The sequence below is a fragment of the Corella eumyota genome, chromosome 5, assembly GCF_963082875.1.
Source record: "Corella eumyota chromosome 5, kaCorEumy4.1, whole genome shotgun sequence".
NCBI classification, from domain to species: domain Eukaryota; kingdom Metazoa; phylum Chordata; class Ascidiacea; order Phlebobranchia; family Corellidae; genus Corella; species Corella eumyota.
Window position 1 is genome coordinate 1,922,292 of NC_137494.1, and position 18,682 is coordinate 1,940,973.

The 18,682-nt window shown below is 28.0% G+C and overlaps 2 protein-coding genes across 3 annotated transcripts; one reads left to right on the forward strand and one right to left on the reverse strand.

The window, feature by feature from the left end:
• Positions 1 to 108: 108 nt before the first annotated feature.
• On the forward strand, positions 109 to 938 carry LOC145753011 (heat shock protein hsp-16.2-like). Its single transcript, XM_082569389.1, has one exon. It carries the CDS (start codon positions 177 to 179, stop codon positions 792 to 794), a length of 618 nt encoding a protein of 205 aa, XP_082425515.1. The 5' UTR covers positions 109 to 176; the 3' UTR covers positions 795 to 938.
• A 148-nt stretch (positions 939 to 1,086) lies between these two features.
• LOC145752085 (uncharacterized) lies at positions 1,087 to 7,198 on the reverse strand. Of its 2 annotated transcripts, none has more exons than XM_082568291.1 (13): positions 7,081 to 7,198; positions 6,546 to 6,658; positions 5,839 to 5,966; positions 5,482 to 5,602; positions 4,858 to 4,957; positions 4,373 to 4,468; positions 3,932 to 4,132; positions 3,612 to 3,855; positions 3,338 to 3,429; positions 3,120 to 3,231; positions 2,801 to 3,026; positions 2,602 to 2,725; positions 1,087 to 2,534 (listed from the first exon to the last, which is right to left on the reverse strand). In XM_082568291.1, exons 1-13 carry the CDS (start codon positions 7,145 to 7,147, stop codon positions 2,113 to 2,115), a joined length of 2,046 nt encoding a protein of 681 aa, XP_082424417.1. In that variant the 5' UTR covers positions 7,148 to 7,198; the 3' UTR covers positions 1,087 to 2,112. The 2 variants fall into 2 exon arrangements, with proteins under 2 accessions (XP_082424417.1, XP_082424418.1); XM_082568292.1 differs by having other exon boundaries at positions 4,373 to 4,483.
• Between the last annotated feature and the right edge of the window lie 11,484 nt (positions 7,199 to 18,682).

Consider the following 18,682-nt stretch of genomic DNA (forward strand, 5'->3'; position numbering starts at 1 on the left):
AAATTGCTGAAAAATTAAACTTTGTTAATTCTAGAACGTTCTACAATTAAGGTAAATTAGTATTAGAACCTCGCAACTCTTAGACAAGACATCATTCAGAATTATCAAGAGAAGATATAAAGTCACTGAACATTGAATATTTATCAGAAAATTTAAAGAATTTAGAAGAAAATAAAATGGCTTGCAGAATTGTCTACCCAGCTTCGTCATTTTACAACGAAGAAATTTTTAACCCATTTTTTGTAAGTCCGCGAAGACAACAACGTAGAAGAAAATTTGAGGACGAAATTTTTGATCATTTGCTTCCCGGATTACTCCTAGCCAAACGCGGAAGAATATCTGACAATAGAAAATGTTGCACGAAGAAAGATGAAAAGAAAGAATTCTCGTTCGATTTTAAACTTGAAGGTTTTGATTCCTCTGAGATCAAGGTCAAAGTGATCGGACACAAACTTGTCGTGGATGCTGCAAAAGAAGAGGAAGAAAACTCAAACGGATTAAAATCTTATTCCAGAAAAGAATATCACAAATCCTTGGTTCTTCCTGATGACGTCAACGTCGACGCACTGACGTCACAATTAAATGACGAAGGTGTGCTCCGGATTCAAGCTCCCTTACTTCCCGCTCTCTCTCCTCCTGAAGAGAAAGAAATCGCTGTAACAAAATCAGTAGATGAAAAAGAGAATAATGAAATTGAAAAAGGCAATACAGAAGAGAACAGTGAGAGAAAGGAAGAGGAAATCAGTGAGACGAATCAAGAAGAAGCTGGAAGTTCAAAAACTAACGAAGAATAATTTTTTGTTAACATTTTGACTTTAAAGTTCTTTTTCATTATTCATTCCGACTGTACTTTTTTACTTAATTACATATTTTTATGTGCTATGTTTCCTATTATGCCCTTGATTTAATGTGTTTTTATTTGCTTTTTTGCCGATGTAAATAAACGAATGTTACATAATTAAACTCGTTAAACGAATGTTACATAATTACCCAGTATTTTTAAACCATCATTTGTACAAAGTTTAGCTTGTAAAAAAAACAAACAAGCAACACCGAAAACAAATCCTCTACGTTTACTTTGAACAAAGTTTATTTAATAGTTTGATATAAAAGTTAAAAGCGCAAAAAAACACAAAAAAATTAGCAAGCTTTTCTATACATAAGTAGATGCAAATGATTTCAAGATCATGAAACTCGAAAATTCATGACGTCACGAAGTTTGTGACGTCATTAAAGCATGATTAGTCGTCACAAGGATGGATTGTAATTGGATTTTAGTAAAAATGAAATAATTGTCGTACGAAGTTATCTAAAAAAAATCCAATTTGTAAAAAAAACAAAAAAATTAAATATTACAAAATAAAGCAAAAAAATGAACTGAAAAATATTAACTTTGGGCGGTTTCGAACTTGCGACTGCACGGACTCAAATATCAGGTTTAATTTCTTTATAAAACTAAAGCAATTGGTGTAGAAAAATAGGCTTTTCATAACAAACAAAGTAGGCACTTTAATTGAATTGGCAGCGCAAAAAAACATTTTTGGCAGAAGTATTTACCCTATACAAAAACTTTACAACATTTTGTACTTCTTAATCTGATGAAAAAGTGAACAATTACAGAACGAAAGTTAAAATCAGATTTACAAAACAAATTTTTTTATCGAGTAAAAATTGTAATACTGACGTCGAGATTTTAGAATTAAAAAAAATGGCACGAACAAAAATATGAGGGAAACACTGTATTTTACAGAATTCTGATTGGTTGTTCGTGCAAAGAAACCGACCAATCACAGAAGAGTAGGTAAAAACAAGTGAAAATTTGTTCCTAAATTTAAGAAAAATAATATCTGGATATAAAATTAAAATAAATTGAATAAAACGTCGGAAATATTGAACTTTTCTTCAGAGCGGCTTTAAAATAGTTTTTAAAGATGATAAGCAATAATTAATTCCCTAATTCTTTGCACCAAATAGAAATCCTAGGTAATTTTTGAATCCTCCTATTTGCTTTTATTTTAACAACAAATATCAGCTTCCACTTCTAAAGTTTTTCTTCTAGATTCTAAAGAACAGTAAACTATGATGTCATAGTAAAAGACAATCCACTGAATATTAATCCCACAATTGCTCCTCGTCTTCCACATCCACGTTAACATCTTCATCCGAACTTTCCGAGTTCAAATCCCGCCGAGCTCCTTCATGCATTAAACCACTATCTACACTCATCTGCTCATCGTCACGCTTCACTGGAGTGACATCACAATGCTCCAAAGTGACATCAGTATCATCATGTGATGATGTCATCGAGTTGTCATTATTTGGTGGTGAAGAGAAAATTTTTTCGCTTTTAATTTCTTTTTCTCCGTTTTTCTCAACTTCTTGACCTTTCTTGTGACCTTCAGGATGACCTTGATCTTCCTCCTCACTGCTATTGTGTCCGAGAATGTCCCGGATGCTGTGTCCGCTCTTCTTTGGACGAGTGGGAGCTGGAGGAGAAGTAAATCCAAAAAATGTCGGTCTCGGAAGTTTGAAACCTAAATAAATATAACATTTAAACAAAAGTTTTAAAAAATGACAAATTTAATAAAAACTTGAACTTACCTGGTGAGCTAGCAGTTTGTCCAAACATGAATGGATTTGGTGAATTTGCCAAATTATTCGGGGAATTCAAAGACAAAGAATTCCCAAAGTGATCACTAACATCAGTTTCATCCGTGATGTGACTCTGTAGAAAAAAAAATAAAATAAAACTGAATAATAACTAATATTTCTAAAATGTAAAAAGTTATAAAATTCAAACCTTGAATCGGAGTTTTGGGGCTTTCTGGCTTAATAAAAACTTTTTATCTGAATTTTTCACTGAATCTTTTTGTTTCAACAATTCCTGGCCATTGTCCTGATTGGGACTTGAACTTGGAACCTTCTGGTCTGATTCTGTTGACCTATTTCTCTCAACTTTGACCTCTGCTGAGGCCTTTTCGTCAGATCGATGCAGTTTGGAGTTCAATCCCCCGTCATTGAAACTACTAAAGTAGAAAAACAATTTTCCTTATAAATAAAATATTTGCTAAAAATGATTGAAATATACACAGCAGCAAATAACAATATAGAAAGCTTACCATCTTTTTCTACTAAGTGGAGGTTTTTGAAGTTGTAAAGTTCCATTACTTGAACTTTCCAAATTCCTGTAAGCTCCAGGAGATAACAACAGAGATGGGGTATGTGGGGTACCTGGAATAATCCAAATATTAAAATCAACATCAATACATCAGTAAATTTTAAAGTAGCAACTTGTTTTATTATATATTTATAAAATCATAACTATTAAAGTGTCTACCTGGAGTATGGGGTGTAAGGAACCCATTGGAAGTGGAGTTAACTGGGTTTGTAGAAGTTTTAGGGGTTTCTGTACTGGGGTCACTCCCTGGACTATAAAGAAAAACAATATTGTTAAATAAGATAAAATATGCAAATCTAAAAAGGTGTTTTATATAAAATTTCATCAAAAAAAACCATTAAATTAGGACCTACGCCATTAAATTTTATAATTTTGGATCAAACGTTCAACTAATTAGTATCAAAAAATGAAGAAATAATGATCTTAAACTCACGTATGATAAGCTTTAATATCATCCACATCGAACGAGAAGAAATGTCGTCTTCTACTTGGGTTCAAAAGACCGGGGCTTGCTGTCTGTAGAGGGCTAAACGAGGGTGAAAAAGTGGGGCTTGGAACATATCCGATGTAAGTAGGGGTCGTAGGTAAGGAACCAGGATAAAGCGGTAACGGGAAACGGAAGGCACCGGGTGTTGGAGGTCCGGTACCAGGATTTACTCCCTGAGTGCTTGGACTACCTAAAAGAGTAAAAAAAAATGTTTAATTTTTTTGTAAAATTTGCCAAAATAAAAATATGAAAATTAGTATACTAACTTGGAACTTGAGACAACGCAGGCGGAACCATTCTGTGTCTAAAATGTCTCGGAATCACTGAAGGGTGACAACGATAACGAACAGCTCCCACAAGTGGAGAAATTGGAGCTGGCATTCCTCGGATGACATCGTCACTCTCTGATGTTGCAAGAGACTCTTCACTTCCATCACTAACTGATCCACGAAGCAATCTTGTAGCAGCTGAAAAAAGTTTTTTTGTATCAGAGCTTGGTGGGAGGTATATATAAGACCAATTTATAGGCCTACAAAATTCCCCTTTGTGGTGTGCAGGTAAATTATTGCTGGCAAATATTAGTTAAAAGTTGTGACCATATCATGATAATTAAAATCCCGACCGTAGGGGCAGGCTGTCAACTAGTATTTTAAAAACTTTTTCTTTTAATTATTTTTTTTACCGAATGGATCAAGATTTGAACTTACCCATTCTTTGTGGAGGCACTGTTGCTATTGGAGACTGAAGTGGAGATTCCTGAAGGGGACTGAAGACTTTATCATCACCATCACCACGGTTACCATCTAAACAAAGTATCACTTTTTTATATTTTGTCACTTTTTTAATAAGTCGAAAAAAGTTGATAATTAAATTTTGTTAAAAGAATTTTTATTTCTAACAAGAATTTAATTGAAATGTAGTTTTAGATAAAACAAATATTATTTTATTCAAGTTTCTTTTTCCCTAATTAAATATTTGTAATGTAAAGTAATTACTAATTAGCGAGTTCCTAACAATATTTATTTAAACAAGTCAGTGGGTCACCTAAAGTTAAAACCAAAGTTCGAATTTTTTAACTTAAATTAACAACAAGGTCTATAACAAAATAAATGTTAGAAAAATAAGTAAAAATTTGGCCACAATAGGAGACAAAATGTAAACAAGAAATGTGATATTCTACAAGAAAACTTACTCATTCCTGCTCTTAGTTGGTTGATGATATTTAATTGTTGTCGTCGTGAAATATCAACCATATGGGCAGTCATTGCTGCTACAGCTGCATTAGTTGGAAGCTGAAATAATTAAAATATTAAAATTTATCGAAAAATATTTAAAATATTAAACAAGACACCTGAAAATTGTTATGTAAAATTTTTTGCTGGTAGATTTTAAACATTGACCTTAAAAAAAACAGATAAAATATTTCCAAAGTACTTATATTAAGAAGAAAGGCATCTCAAGGTTATGAAACTACAGAAATGTTGTTTATAATAAATAAGATTAAGTAATTTACATCAACTAATTAGTTATAAGGTTAAGGAGAAATTCGTGAATGTTTAAACACCAAACTTATTATTAATGTAAACTGGCAGTTTAAACTTTTAGCTTATACAACAAAATATGCTTTTAAAAAGTAATTTAAAAAAGTAATAAGAAAATAATTTAAAATAAATAAGGTTTGAACATTAAAGGTTTAACGAAAATACAACCTATCCACATAACAAAATTAAATAAAAAAAAATCAAGTTTTTAACGACAAAATTTAAATTTTAACAAAAAAATTTGGCTTCTTCTATTAAATAGTTGTCATGGTTACCTGTTGTGAATGAGGGAGTGGAGGAGTTAGTCCAACTGGAGCAGCCAGCTCCCGAAAGTTAAACTGATAAGTAAACCTTTTTCCCTTTGTTTTATACAAGATCCGTTTGTTGTAGTAATACCTAAATGAACCATTAAAAATGTAATTACTAAAATATGATTAAAACTGATAACAAAATCGCTAACAAATACATAAATTTAATTTCTTAGCCTTAGTGTTTAATTCCTACACACATAGCCTTAAAAATAAAGTAACATACCACAAAAAATACAAGAATCAAAAAAAAAAATTCTTTAAACCAATAGCAAACAAAAAACTAGAATTTTTTAAATTTCACAGGACATGTTAAAGTTTTACCTCAATGCTCTACTGAGCTTGTCATAGTTCATGTGAGGTTTACACTTTCGCATCCCCCACAATTTTGCCACCTCATCCGGATCTTTGATTACAAACTCTCCATATTCACCTTGCCAGGCAATTATATCCTAAAACAAAATTAAATACAAGTTATATTAACAGCTCATACTTTAAAGCAGTTCGTACAAGTACATCAATTTTGTGATTTTATATTCTGCCATAAAATTTATTGTTTAAGTAAACTATATACTAAATACTGGGAAAGTTTCCTTGTGTATTTTAAGTAGAACCCTTATGTTAAAAATACACGTTTACTAAGATTTATGTTAGAATAAAGAGCAAATATGTAGGTGCAAATTGTTGGTGATGTTAAATTATATGTTTAACAAGAGAAAATATGTTGAAGTTATATAACATGACGCAATATTTGAAATATTTGAAAACTACCTTAACATTAAATATTTGTTTTTCGCAATTTGTTTGCAGAGCAAATCGATGAAAAATATTCAGAAAATTTACAAAGATGACAGTGCATAATTTAACACTATATATATGTATATATAATTTATTGTAAAATTTTACTTTTTTTAAACTTATAAAAAATATTTACAAATCTAAATATTACACATTAAAATGAACATTATAAATGACAAAACTGGTGGTAAACTATTAGCTTCAACCCCACATTTTAAACCCCTTTATTTTACCTGATATTGTTCATCTTGTAACAACTCTAATATAAAATGCCACAACTGAACTTGTCTGCTGCCAGGAGCTGACTCAGGCTTGTAAGCCCAGTCTGGGATACTCTGGTTGTTGCCTGAAAAATATTTGTAAAATTAAATTTACAAAAAAGTAGACTAAAGCAGAATTTTTATATCTTAGTTAGTGTTAGTTACTAACATTTGCCTTTAAGGTAGAAATGAGAATAAAAAATAAGTAGAACCAGGTCAAATTTTTATATAAAAAATTGTATTTTAGTTTGAATATAGAATGATCTGTATAGTTCAATTAAAGTTCGTCATCTAATCTTAAACACAACTATAAAGAAGTTGTAATTTTAACAAAAATTTACGATGGTCTAAAGTAAATATTGTAAAACTAAATTAAGAACAGTTACTACTCAATAAAACTTAAAGAAAAATTTAAAAAGAAGAAATGAAAAAACAATTTAATCAACATTTAAAAGCGAAAATTAAAATGTTTGAATTAAAAAAAAGAAAATGAAAAAATAAGTTTTACCTGTTCTCCACATATTAGCTCCTCCTAGTGGTCGAGATTTGCATGGGTCGGGGAGTGAACTTAACATTCCAGATTTCAAATTTAATTTTTAAAAACAAAATTTACCGATAAAAACAACTACAAAAAATAAATAAAAAATGGTTAAATTTTAAAGTAAAATTACATTTATCTGAATGGGTGTCTACTTTTGTCTGACTTTTTCTTGCAATATAATTTTTTAGAAGTAACTACAGTAGTTTTTGTCTGCGTACTGACTTTGCGTCAATTATTTGACTTTTCCTAATCAAAAATACTTTTAGCCAACAATTCGACAGCATAAAAAATGCTTTGTCTCTTTTAAAAACACAACTAAACTAATAAACCTACAAAAAAGCTTCGGATAAATATGTCAAACAAATGCTGTTTAAATGTAGTCAGTAGTTACTGGTATAAATATCAAAATTAAAAAACATTTCGCTTTCCTAATACACAAACAATCAACAAATACCATTGTTAGTTATGTTTCTTAAAATTACAAATTCTTTTTAAAAATCACAAAATCCAACTAAACTTTAAAAACTGAAATCAACAAAAACCTGTTTTATTATATTCATAATACTTCTAATACTGTAACTATTGGTAATAAATCTAAACACTGGAAAAGGTGGGGTTTGTGATAAAAGAAATGTGGGTTTAAATCCACATAACATTGAATAGAAAGTTAACATTATATTAAGCTTTGGGCTAACATTATTCTAACATATTTAGTGTTTAGGAGAAAATTTAAAGTAGAATAAGTCGTGATAGAGGAAATATAACAAACTATGCCTTCTTAAAAACTACTGTCTGGTAATATTTCTATTTTGCTGTAGAAAGTTCATCATTTTTAACTTACAATTTAATTAGTAAATGATTTCAAATGCCAAGATCTAATTTCGGTTTAAAAAAATAAAAACGAAAACTACCCAAAAATAACCGTCACCAATTCCAATACAAAAGATTTATTTTTAAACTGTTTGATATTATAACCTCATTTCCTGAACTTCTATATTTGAACTTATAACTTTGGGTGGTCCAATTTGTTTAAAGACTTCTTTTAACGCCTGGTTTTCTGTCGTACCGAGTTGTCTTCGTTCAGCTGACCAAGCAGAACAATATCGAAAACACGCTTTCCGAGTATCACGCGTTGCTCACATTCAAGCTGTGTTAGAACACTACTAAGTGATACCATAGCTAATCAATGCAACTCTCTCTATCTCTAGTCTATTATTAACATTCTTTTTACATACGGGCCAAAAATCTTACAAAAAAACGAGTTCTTTGTATTAGGCCTAAGTTTCAAGTAGCGAAATCGACGGACAATATGTAGGTTCACGCAGTAGCGCCGTCATTACGGCTATACAAGGCTGGTTTCCGTTTAAGAAAAAAACTAAAAATCACCAAATCTCGACCTATATCCGACTACTGAAGACACTCGCTTTGTATACAGTTGAGATTTCGAGTTTTTATGGTCGGTCTTCTAACAACTAACATCTTTTACGCGGTACTTATATAGCGAAACAATTCGGTCGAGGGCAGTTGGTGTATTTTCGGAACCGTTTGAACTTTAAAGGCCGGCACCTTATGCCTCGTGTTCCAACTTTATTCAAACTTACGGTTAATTAACCTTACTGTAATACAGATGTTATTATAAACGACTCCTCTGTTCTAGTTTTCAAATTAGCGAATTGTAAACAGAAACTTATCCTAACCTACTTTCCGGATAGCGCGACGATTACATCAAAAGGTCAAGAACGCGATTTGCTTATTGTCATGTCACAACGGGTCTATATGACGTCACAATAAAACGATTACCAACAGCGATTTTTTTCGCGTTTCGCTAGATTATGACGAAATAAAGGAAGGCTATGTTGTCGAAATTAAATCGCGATTTTATTTTTTTTAATTCTCGAAACATAGATTGTGTGATAATCCAGTAATTACCTAATTATTCGTCTTAAGAAAATGATAATCAACTTTATCTGCTGGCCTGACGAAAAAATTAAAATTTTAATAAAATTTTTGGTTTTAATTCGACTTACAAAAAAATTAATAAATATCTGTTTGCGGGATTAATTAAATATGGAATCTTAATTTTGCGCATTTTAAAAAAATTGCAATTGTAATCTAAAACAACGTCTAGCTACTTTATACATTAACTTTATAAAAATAAAATACATATAAAAATTATTATTTAAACCTATTAATAATAACAAAAAACCTTAATTTAAAATAATCAATAACATATCTCATATAATTATAACGACTTTAAAGCTGAAATCTTAATTTTATGACACTGTAACCTAAATAATCAAAGCGGATATAACAGTAATAAAAACCTATAAAATAGAATCGAAATTTGTCAGACCTTATTTCCATATATAAGGAAATCAAAATACAATTAAGAATAAATATATTCGCGCGAGGTATAAAATAAAAAATTGGTTAAAACACAAACGAAATATTGGTTTATAGAATTCGAATTGAGGTTGCTGTTTAAAACCTAAACAATATGTCAAATAAATTAACCCGCGTATTGAAGTCTATTATATTACTATACCTCAATGAATAGGTTATTCTTTATCGTGAAATATAGTTGCAAAAATTTCCCCAAAATTTTGACATTTAAAATTGAATAAATTTTAGGGTGAAAAAAAGAAAAAAAATCCTATTTTTAACGGCTAATAATATTGATCTTTTTAACCGCAACGCTGTATTGAAAACACACAAAAAAGTTATTAATAAAAAGATAAATACCACTTTTTAGGGTGTGGCTGTTGCTATGGTAACACAACATAATACCAAAACTTTAAATTCTCATAAAATTGTCTATTTTTTTTAAATTGAATTTTAAATAAATTTGTGTTAAAAATATAAAGTAATTAAACAAAAATTTAATTAATTTTCCTTAAAAACATAACATAATTCACTATTAAGCAATTTATTACCAAAGTTAATTTTGTTTTTAATTTACTTAAATTAAAAGTAAAAAACAAATAAATATCATGGGACCACTGTTGTCACACTGTTAAAGGTTAGTATACTAGGAAATCCCCGACAGGCACTTAACAGAACTTAGTCGTTGAATAAAACAAACAAAAACTCAATTCTCATTACACCCGTGTATGCAACTTGAAACCTTTGTACCCTGAGTTATTAACCAAATCTATTTATCATATAACGTGAAATAGGTAAACAATATATCATTATAATGTTATGTATATGTAGTATATACAGCTAAAAAATCTATTTTTTTAAAGATCTTAAGCCGAATTTTTTTAGTATTTATAAGTATGGTAACGCCTTTTATATTTACTCAAATTTTGATTATTTATTAACTCGTATCCATGTACATTGTATTTTATATCATGTGTTAGGCATGAACCGTTATGAGATTAAGTAATGATCACAGACATATTGGAATTTGAAAAATTCGCTTCAAAAACAACTTCGAAATTTGTCCAAAGGTTTCAACACATTTCCACTTCATTTGAAGCTATACAAACAAACACAAAAAGGCCAAAAATGTCTTTATTTCAAATCACCTTTAACTTTCCTAACTTTAGACACGTTTTTAGCCCTAACTCTACTTTTTTATCGATTTTTTTCGCTAAAAAACAACTTTTTAGAGTCATGGTGGTCTAAAAAACGGTTTGTTATCAACGTTAAAAACATTTAACTTTTAAACATAACTGTCCCATGTTAAGATAAATGAGAATGGGATGGGATTAAATTGCTAGATAATAAATTACTAAAAACAAACTCAAAATATTCGAAAATTAAAATAAATTCTACTCAAATTAAATTAAAGTTAACTGTTCTACCAATTTTAAATCTAAATTTTTTAACTTTAATATTTAAACCGCTACAAATGATACTCAAAACCTTTAATTTTGTAGACAATAATTTGTAGAACCTGATAACTTATACCGAACAGGTCTATATTTAACTTCTATGTAGGCGTACCATCACGATATTACAAGTTAAAGTAAATAAAGGCCACCCTCGGCCTATATTTTATTATTTAAAGCCTTCAATTTATCAAAATTCTTTGCAAAATAAGTCTAAAATATTATAATATATTATATAACCGTAAAATTTCTATAAAAAAAACAATAACTTAATTCTAAAAACAATTTATTAAAACTGTAAAACTTTTTAAACAACCTTGTTAAAATTAATTTAAAGCCAGGTCATATTTACATACAACTTGAAAAACAACAATAGCCCTACATTAAAAAAAACAAATTAATTATAAATCGACAAATATTTTGATTTTAATTAACGAGGTTTGTGAACGCAGTTGAACTAAAAACTTCGTTGAATTTTTCTAGTTAATAAACTTAGAAATAATTCTTATATAATATTGAGAAAAAACATAAATATTTCCCTTTTTTAGCTTATATTTCTTTACTAATAGTATCTCTAAAACACTAACTAAACTACACATATATACAGTCTTAAAAAAACTAAATTAGAAACAAAAATTTAAAAAAAATTAAAATTGATAATGACCCTGAAAATACTGATTAAATTCCAAAAAAGGAAAAAATTAAATTACGACCCCTATTGACCGGATAGATAAAAAGAGGATGTGACGTCATCGGATACGAGCGAAGGCGAAGACGAATGTGATGACGTCATAGTGAAAAGTAATTTGTTGTATTGTGAAAAAGCGGATGTTAGTTCGATTAGGTTACGTCATTTTTTGCACTTTTATAAAATCCAAAACGAATTGTTAAAATAAACATAAAAAAACCTTAAACCTAACTACAAAAACTATATTTTATTTCCTTTATATATAATTAATCTAGTTCCTATTACTGTTAACAATATGTGTGCATTCTATTTAAATAAGGCTAACTTAGAAGTAATGCTGGACTAAATTAAATATTCTTAAATCACGTTTTTTTTGTTAAAAAGAATCTTAAAAACTGCCAAAAAAATCCACTTTTCTAGCTTCTTAATCCACTTTACACAAACAAATTACCCCAAGTTTAAATCCACTAAACTCTAACAAAAGCTTAACGTTTAACACAAAAATTAAGATATTACTTACCCAGAACTTAAACTATTTTTTAACCCAGTCTTGCGTGCTCTGTTTTTTTCCCACACAATAACTGAAAAAACGCCAAAGTTTCAAGTAACCTGCAAACCTGGTAACTAGATAGTTTTGTGCAGGACTTAAAAATTGTTTTAGACAAATTGCAACAGGGTTTAACATAGGGTTAGATTTGTATGGGTAACAAATAACGGTAGCAATGTTTAGAGTGTAAAAAAAGACTTAGAAAAAATGCAAAAAAATCTTAAAAATTAAAAAACGCCTATATTCAAAAAAAAAAGAATTTTTAAGTTTTTTTTTTATTCAATTAAAAAAACTTGATTATTTGTCAGTCAATTTATTATATTTAACCTATTACCTATAAAGGTTTAAAATAGAACATTAAATAAAATTTAAAAATAGTTTCTACATTTTGATTGGCACTTAAAATTACATTTAACAGGCTTACAAAATTTCATTTTAAACAGAAGTAAGTTGAGATATTAACCACTTCATTAATATAATCATCATCTCAACTCCACAGAGGATTTACATTTAACTTTAATTTATTTGAAGTTTATTATATTACAGATAAAAAGATTTAACTAATTAAATGACATTTATTATTAAACTATTACTAAAATAAACTCACCTTTAATTATATTACCTTATATTTAAAAATAACTTTTTTTTAAATTTTTTTTAATTTTAATTTATTTAATAATTTTAAATTTACAAAGCCAAAAACTTGTTTTTTTTCGACTGATATTAATACATTACATGTGTTGCTTTTAAACAGAAAAAGTTTAAAAAAAAAATTTCAAAATTGCGATTTTTGATAAAAAAAATCGACGTGAGAAATTACGCATTTTTCCACGTTGTCTTTATTGTGTTTGCGTCAATTTAAAATGACTTTATTCATAAAATAAATAACTGCACGTAAGTATGATTGATAATAATCAACACTAACAATATACCTTCAATTTCTAAACCTAATTCACTCTATTGCAAAACCTGTAATCTTTAAAAATAACAATTATTCTTACGTCTATCCGAAAATAACATACTTATTTTCTAAAATTGAATAATTGAATATCACGTCCAGTTACGTCAAATTAAATTACAATTTTCTGAGCTTAAAAAAATAAAATCCAGCTACAACAAATAAACGTTGCTTTAAACGTCAAAAAATTTCCTAAAACACGAAAAACGTAAACGTATATTTCTTCAACGCATTAATAATTGAATAATGTTTGATATTACGTACGATAACGTAAGTTTGACATTTCGTTGCCACGTTTTTAAAAGGCAAAACTGACGTTAAAATTCGGTGCCATTATGCTAAGTAAAAAAAACGAAATTTCGGCCAAATTAAAAAGTAATTTTAACAAAAAATTTTCCAATTTTTTACCCTTTTTTTAATTTAGCTACATAATTAAACCTAAAATTTTACAAACAAACAAAAAAAACGTCCAATTTTAAATTAATATTACCGATTTTTTATTAATTTATGAGCATAATTAAATCTAGAAATCCGAACTTTTGAACACATAATCACCTGAGCTAGTATTTATTATTAGAAGTCGAGCGATTATATTTCGACAGAACGATCGACGACTTCGTGGCGCTGATAACGTTGAATTAAATTGAAAATTGCCAACAATTTAACAAGAATGTAATAAAGTTTAACGAAATTTGCCAGCCTATAATTTAACTTGTAAGATAAGTATCGTTTATCTTAAAACTTCGCAGAAAATTTGATTTCGTAATTAACATATTTGTTAATACTTTTATTAAACGATTTTATATTTTAAAAAAAATTATAAAAAATTTAACTTATTCTGAATATATATTTAAACTAATTACGACACTTTTTCTAAAAATTATAATAAAAACTGATTTTTAATTTCCTTTAGCAACTACAGCCTAATAATTTAAATTTCTTTCTCAATATAGCCTAAAAATTACCCTAAACTTCAAGATAATATCTTATATCTGAAATCAACCTTAAACAACATTTAAGATATAACCGACTATCAACTATGAATCATAATAACAGATCTAATATATCGCTGCTGTGGCCTTTTTAGGGCACATTAAACCCCATTCCAGGTGTATAATATTATCTCAACCTTGTCTGAAAACTCAAAACCAAAGTTAATCCGTAGCAAAGTCTCACCTGCTTCGTTCAAACCAGAGAAAAAATTATTTCAAATTCGTTTGATAATTGTCACCTGTATTTACTTATTGCGCTGTTCAAGACAATGCGAAGATTAATCGACTTTAAAATCAACACGCGTCGTAACAACGCAACCCTGTGACGTCATCAAGTATGACGTCACAATTCTCTTTATTCAGAGGATGCAATAACTTCCTATCAAACTTGCTAGTTGACTTTTTGGGGGTCTATTGTAGGTTATAAAAATCGACATTTTATTTTCGAAAATTGCCGAGACTTTTAACGACTGCTTCCTAGGTAGGTGTATTACAAGCACAAAATAATCGTTTTAATTTGAGTAGAATGCCCTCGAGCTATTATTTCTCATCCTTGCTAAATAAGGATCGGTCTAGACAACTTAAAACATTAATTCGACTTGTTTGCGATAGTATAAAAATAATATTTCAACTAAACTTTTTTTTAGACTTTCAAGTGTAAAAAAATTATATTTAAAAAAATGCAAAAAATTTTATATTTTTAATTTTTAATAAATTTCAACTTAAAATTCCTTAAATCTTACAAAACATTATTGTTATTATCAAGCAATTATTGTTAATTACAATCAATTTTTCCCACGCATATTGGAAGTACGTAATACTTTCACATAACTCATATAACAAAAAATCACGAAAAAAACTAAAAAAAAATTGATATTTTTCTTGAAAATATTTCTCACGTTATGAAGTCAACTGCATAACCACATGTACTTCAACTTTTGAAACAAGACACCAATATATTCTGCCACGTACATTTTCACTTTCTGACAATTTTTTATGTTATTGCCGAATAATGTGTCTAAATATGTATATTATTACCTCAAAATTTTACCAAAATCTGCAACAAAATCGGATTTTTTTATTATCTCTAAAACCAATTGCTAATCTGACACGTAAAACTCACTCGTATTCACGCAATTGGAAACCGTAATAACATTATCATGTGGATGAATCAGTGTCACAATAACAAGGTTTCCGGCGAGTCTAGTTTAATGTAGCAGCTGGGATCTTTTCTAAGAACTTTAACTTTTTTTATTTATTTTAAGGTTTTTCGTGAGGCCGCTTTTAAGATAAAGCTAAGGAAACTTAAAAGCTGAAAACAATAATTTTAACAAAACATCTTTGAAAACCTTTTAAACCAATCAAAAAACAATTAAAGATAACTGTATTTACACTACCTTTAACATCTTTAACACATAATTGAAATTACATTTTTTAACACGTGTAAAAACATAGCCAAAATTTTTAGGATTTTTTACACTAAATTTGCCGAATATTTGCAAAAACATATTATTATCTTACAACGTTCAATCAATTCCTTAACCTCATATCTTAACTCTTAATTAAATCAATTAAATAGGAGCTCCGATGAGTTGTTTTGTAGCGAATTTTTGCTTACGAATGAAATATTAGGAAAGGAAAAAAATGACGAATAAAAATGATGTAATGTTCAAATTTGAAAGACAACAGAATTTTTAGGAAGTTAAATATGAGTAAAATGTTGACAACAATAGCGTTTTAGTTTCCTACAAGTGTTAAATAACCACGTAGCATTTCCTTATAACATAATTTCAAACAATGATATATTTTTTTCTTTAAAAAAAATTTAAAACAATTTTAATATAATTTTAATTTTTAAGTGATTTTTACTAAAAAAAATATCAATTATACAAAAAAATAGATTTTATTTTATTTATTATAGTGCCTTACTCAATTTATTATTTACACATTTCTATATGCTGCTTTATAAAAGTAGGCAATATTTATTATTGGTGTTACAATGTAAAGCCAGGTTTTAATTTATATTTCTTATTTCAAAAAGTAATTTAAGTATTAACTTTTTACCCCAATATGCATTACTAATTTATCATTACACATATTTGAGTCAGTTGTGTAAAATTTTGTTGACCCCGAATTCAAATAAATTACACCATTCCTATCATTTCCTTATGCCAATAAATTGTGTTAAATAGTAATTGAATTTTGCAATACAACAAGGCAATCCCAGTTCAATAATTTGGCAATTATGTCACGCTGACGGAAATATACAAAACTTTTAATTACTCAATTAATAACATCTTACTGTCGAAATAATTACAAAACTCAACAACAAAAAATAAATGACTGTCTGGCTAGGCCTGCCTTGTGTAGTATTCAATTAAGTTGAATTGATGTTTATGTCTTAAATAGTTAACTTAATTGCTTTGCTCTTTAAAAAGAAAATTATGCAGAAGTTGCAGACAATTTTTATGATATGCTCAAATTAAATTGGCAAAACATCAAATAAAATTTTAACCATTTTATTATTGTTGGCTGAACATCGAATTCCTTATCAAATTCTAACCTGGTGAGTTCAAAAAAATTTCAACTATTTTGATGTAAAAATTTCAAGCAATCAAACTGACATTTCAAGGAAGTATGTGAAATACATTAACTATAATCACGTTTATTTCTTAGAAGTAGAATTTAATCACCTCAAATTTTGTCTACCTTGCAGAATATTTAATTTGAAATATCCTGATAGAGATTTATATTTTGTCAATCATTATTTTTATTACAACATCAATTTAAAAATTTCAAAACAATTTTGACAGAAATTTTATTAATTTCCTAAAATATATTTTTTTTCTGCCCTACCTATTTGATATCATATTAAATAAATACAACTAAGATATAAGGTGCCAAACTAACATTAAACTTAGAATGACTTGGTAATCAATTACTAAAACAAAAAATTGAAAAAGGCAAACAATATTTTCTTAATTAAGTTTATACAATATAGATTTACATTTAAATCTATGACGACTATATTCGACACAAAGACACAAGAAATATGACCAATTTGTGACTTAACAATATACATATACACAACTCAGGTACTTTAGATCATACAAGTTAACAATTTATAAATTATATTTTAACAAAGTGTCTTGTCAGCTTATTTCTTAGGCATAAGGCTGTAAGGTCAGGAAGTTATTTAAATAAATAAACAAATTGTCTTACAAGCTGACATTTACAATCTAAAACTCTAACAACTTAAAACAGTCTCTAGAAATATTAAATATTGTTATTTACATCAAATAGCTAAATATAAATATTATGTAAACTTTTTTTCTCAAATCCAAAAAAAAGGCTAAAAGTTTATTGTTAATAGGCACAAAACATTGATTCACACAATTATTCGACTAATAAATTACCATACCTTAAATCTTACGTACTTGATGTAATGTTATTCAACTTAAAATTATATGCAACTACCTTAAATTAAAATATAATTACAATTTTCCAATTTGTTCGTTAAATTTGTTTCATAATTTTAGCGGCGAAGTTATCGACGGAACGTCTTAAACTATATTGCGGAAAGCGGAGTAGAACGGAATTACTAAAACGAAGAATTTTTATTTTTTAAATTTTATTTTATTTTAGATATTAAAAAAAATATGCAATGCACTAGATCTACTTTCTACCCAAACTTTTAAAAACATAAATAAAAATTATTTTACGATATATATTTATAAGTATAGTTCTTAATTGCCACTAAATTTATGTAAAATGTAAGGTTCAAAAGATCCTTAATAAAGATTGTTGAAAGTTTAAGTATAATATTAATAACAAAATCAGCAACATAATATATAAATAAGTGTTTAATATATTTTTCAAGAATACTAAAGATGTGTTTTTTCACACTCCGACCGAAACTTAGCATGAACAGCTGTTTTAAATGTGTCACTTGAAAACACCTTAATTATGCACCGTGTACCACACTGTCCGTGTTTTTTCGTTAGAACTAAGTGTGGTTGCTTAAGTATTTAGATACTACACAGGGTACTTTAACAACCAAGAAAAGTGTCTTCGTAATAATAAGACCCCCGAAAAATTTTAAATAATCAAAAGATTTATATTTAATGAGATTTGGATTTATATTTGAGTCTATGTGGTATTATTTTTTAAAATAATACTTTAAGTGTTTAATTTTACAATGGCCGTTTATAAGTAAAATTTATTATTAACTTTTATAATTTTTTACAAATTATATTAAAAATAAACTATATCGTTCTCAGTTCTTATACGTCATGTTATTGGTTTTAATAAAATTTTGCAACTAAACCATAAACAATAAATCAACTTGTTATTTTCCGGTTTCAATTCGGAGTTTTTGTAATTTTTAATCAAAAATTTTAAACGGTATTTCCTGCCGTTTAAGTCAACTTTCCCAACTTAATGAACTTGTTTTAATGTTTAGATGATTAATATATTAAAAAGTAATACAGTAAACAACAACGTAATGCAATTTAAGTCATTCTCCTAAAAAAGTTTAATGTTTAACGC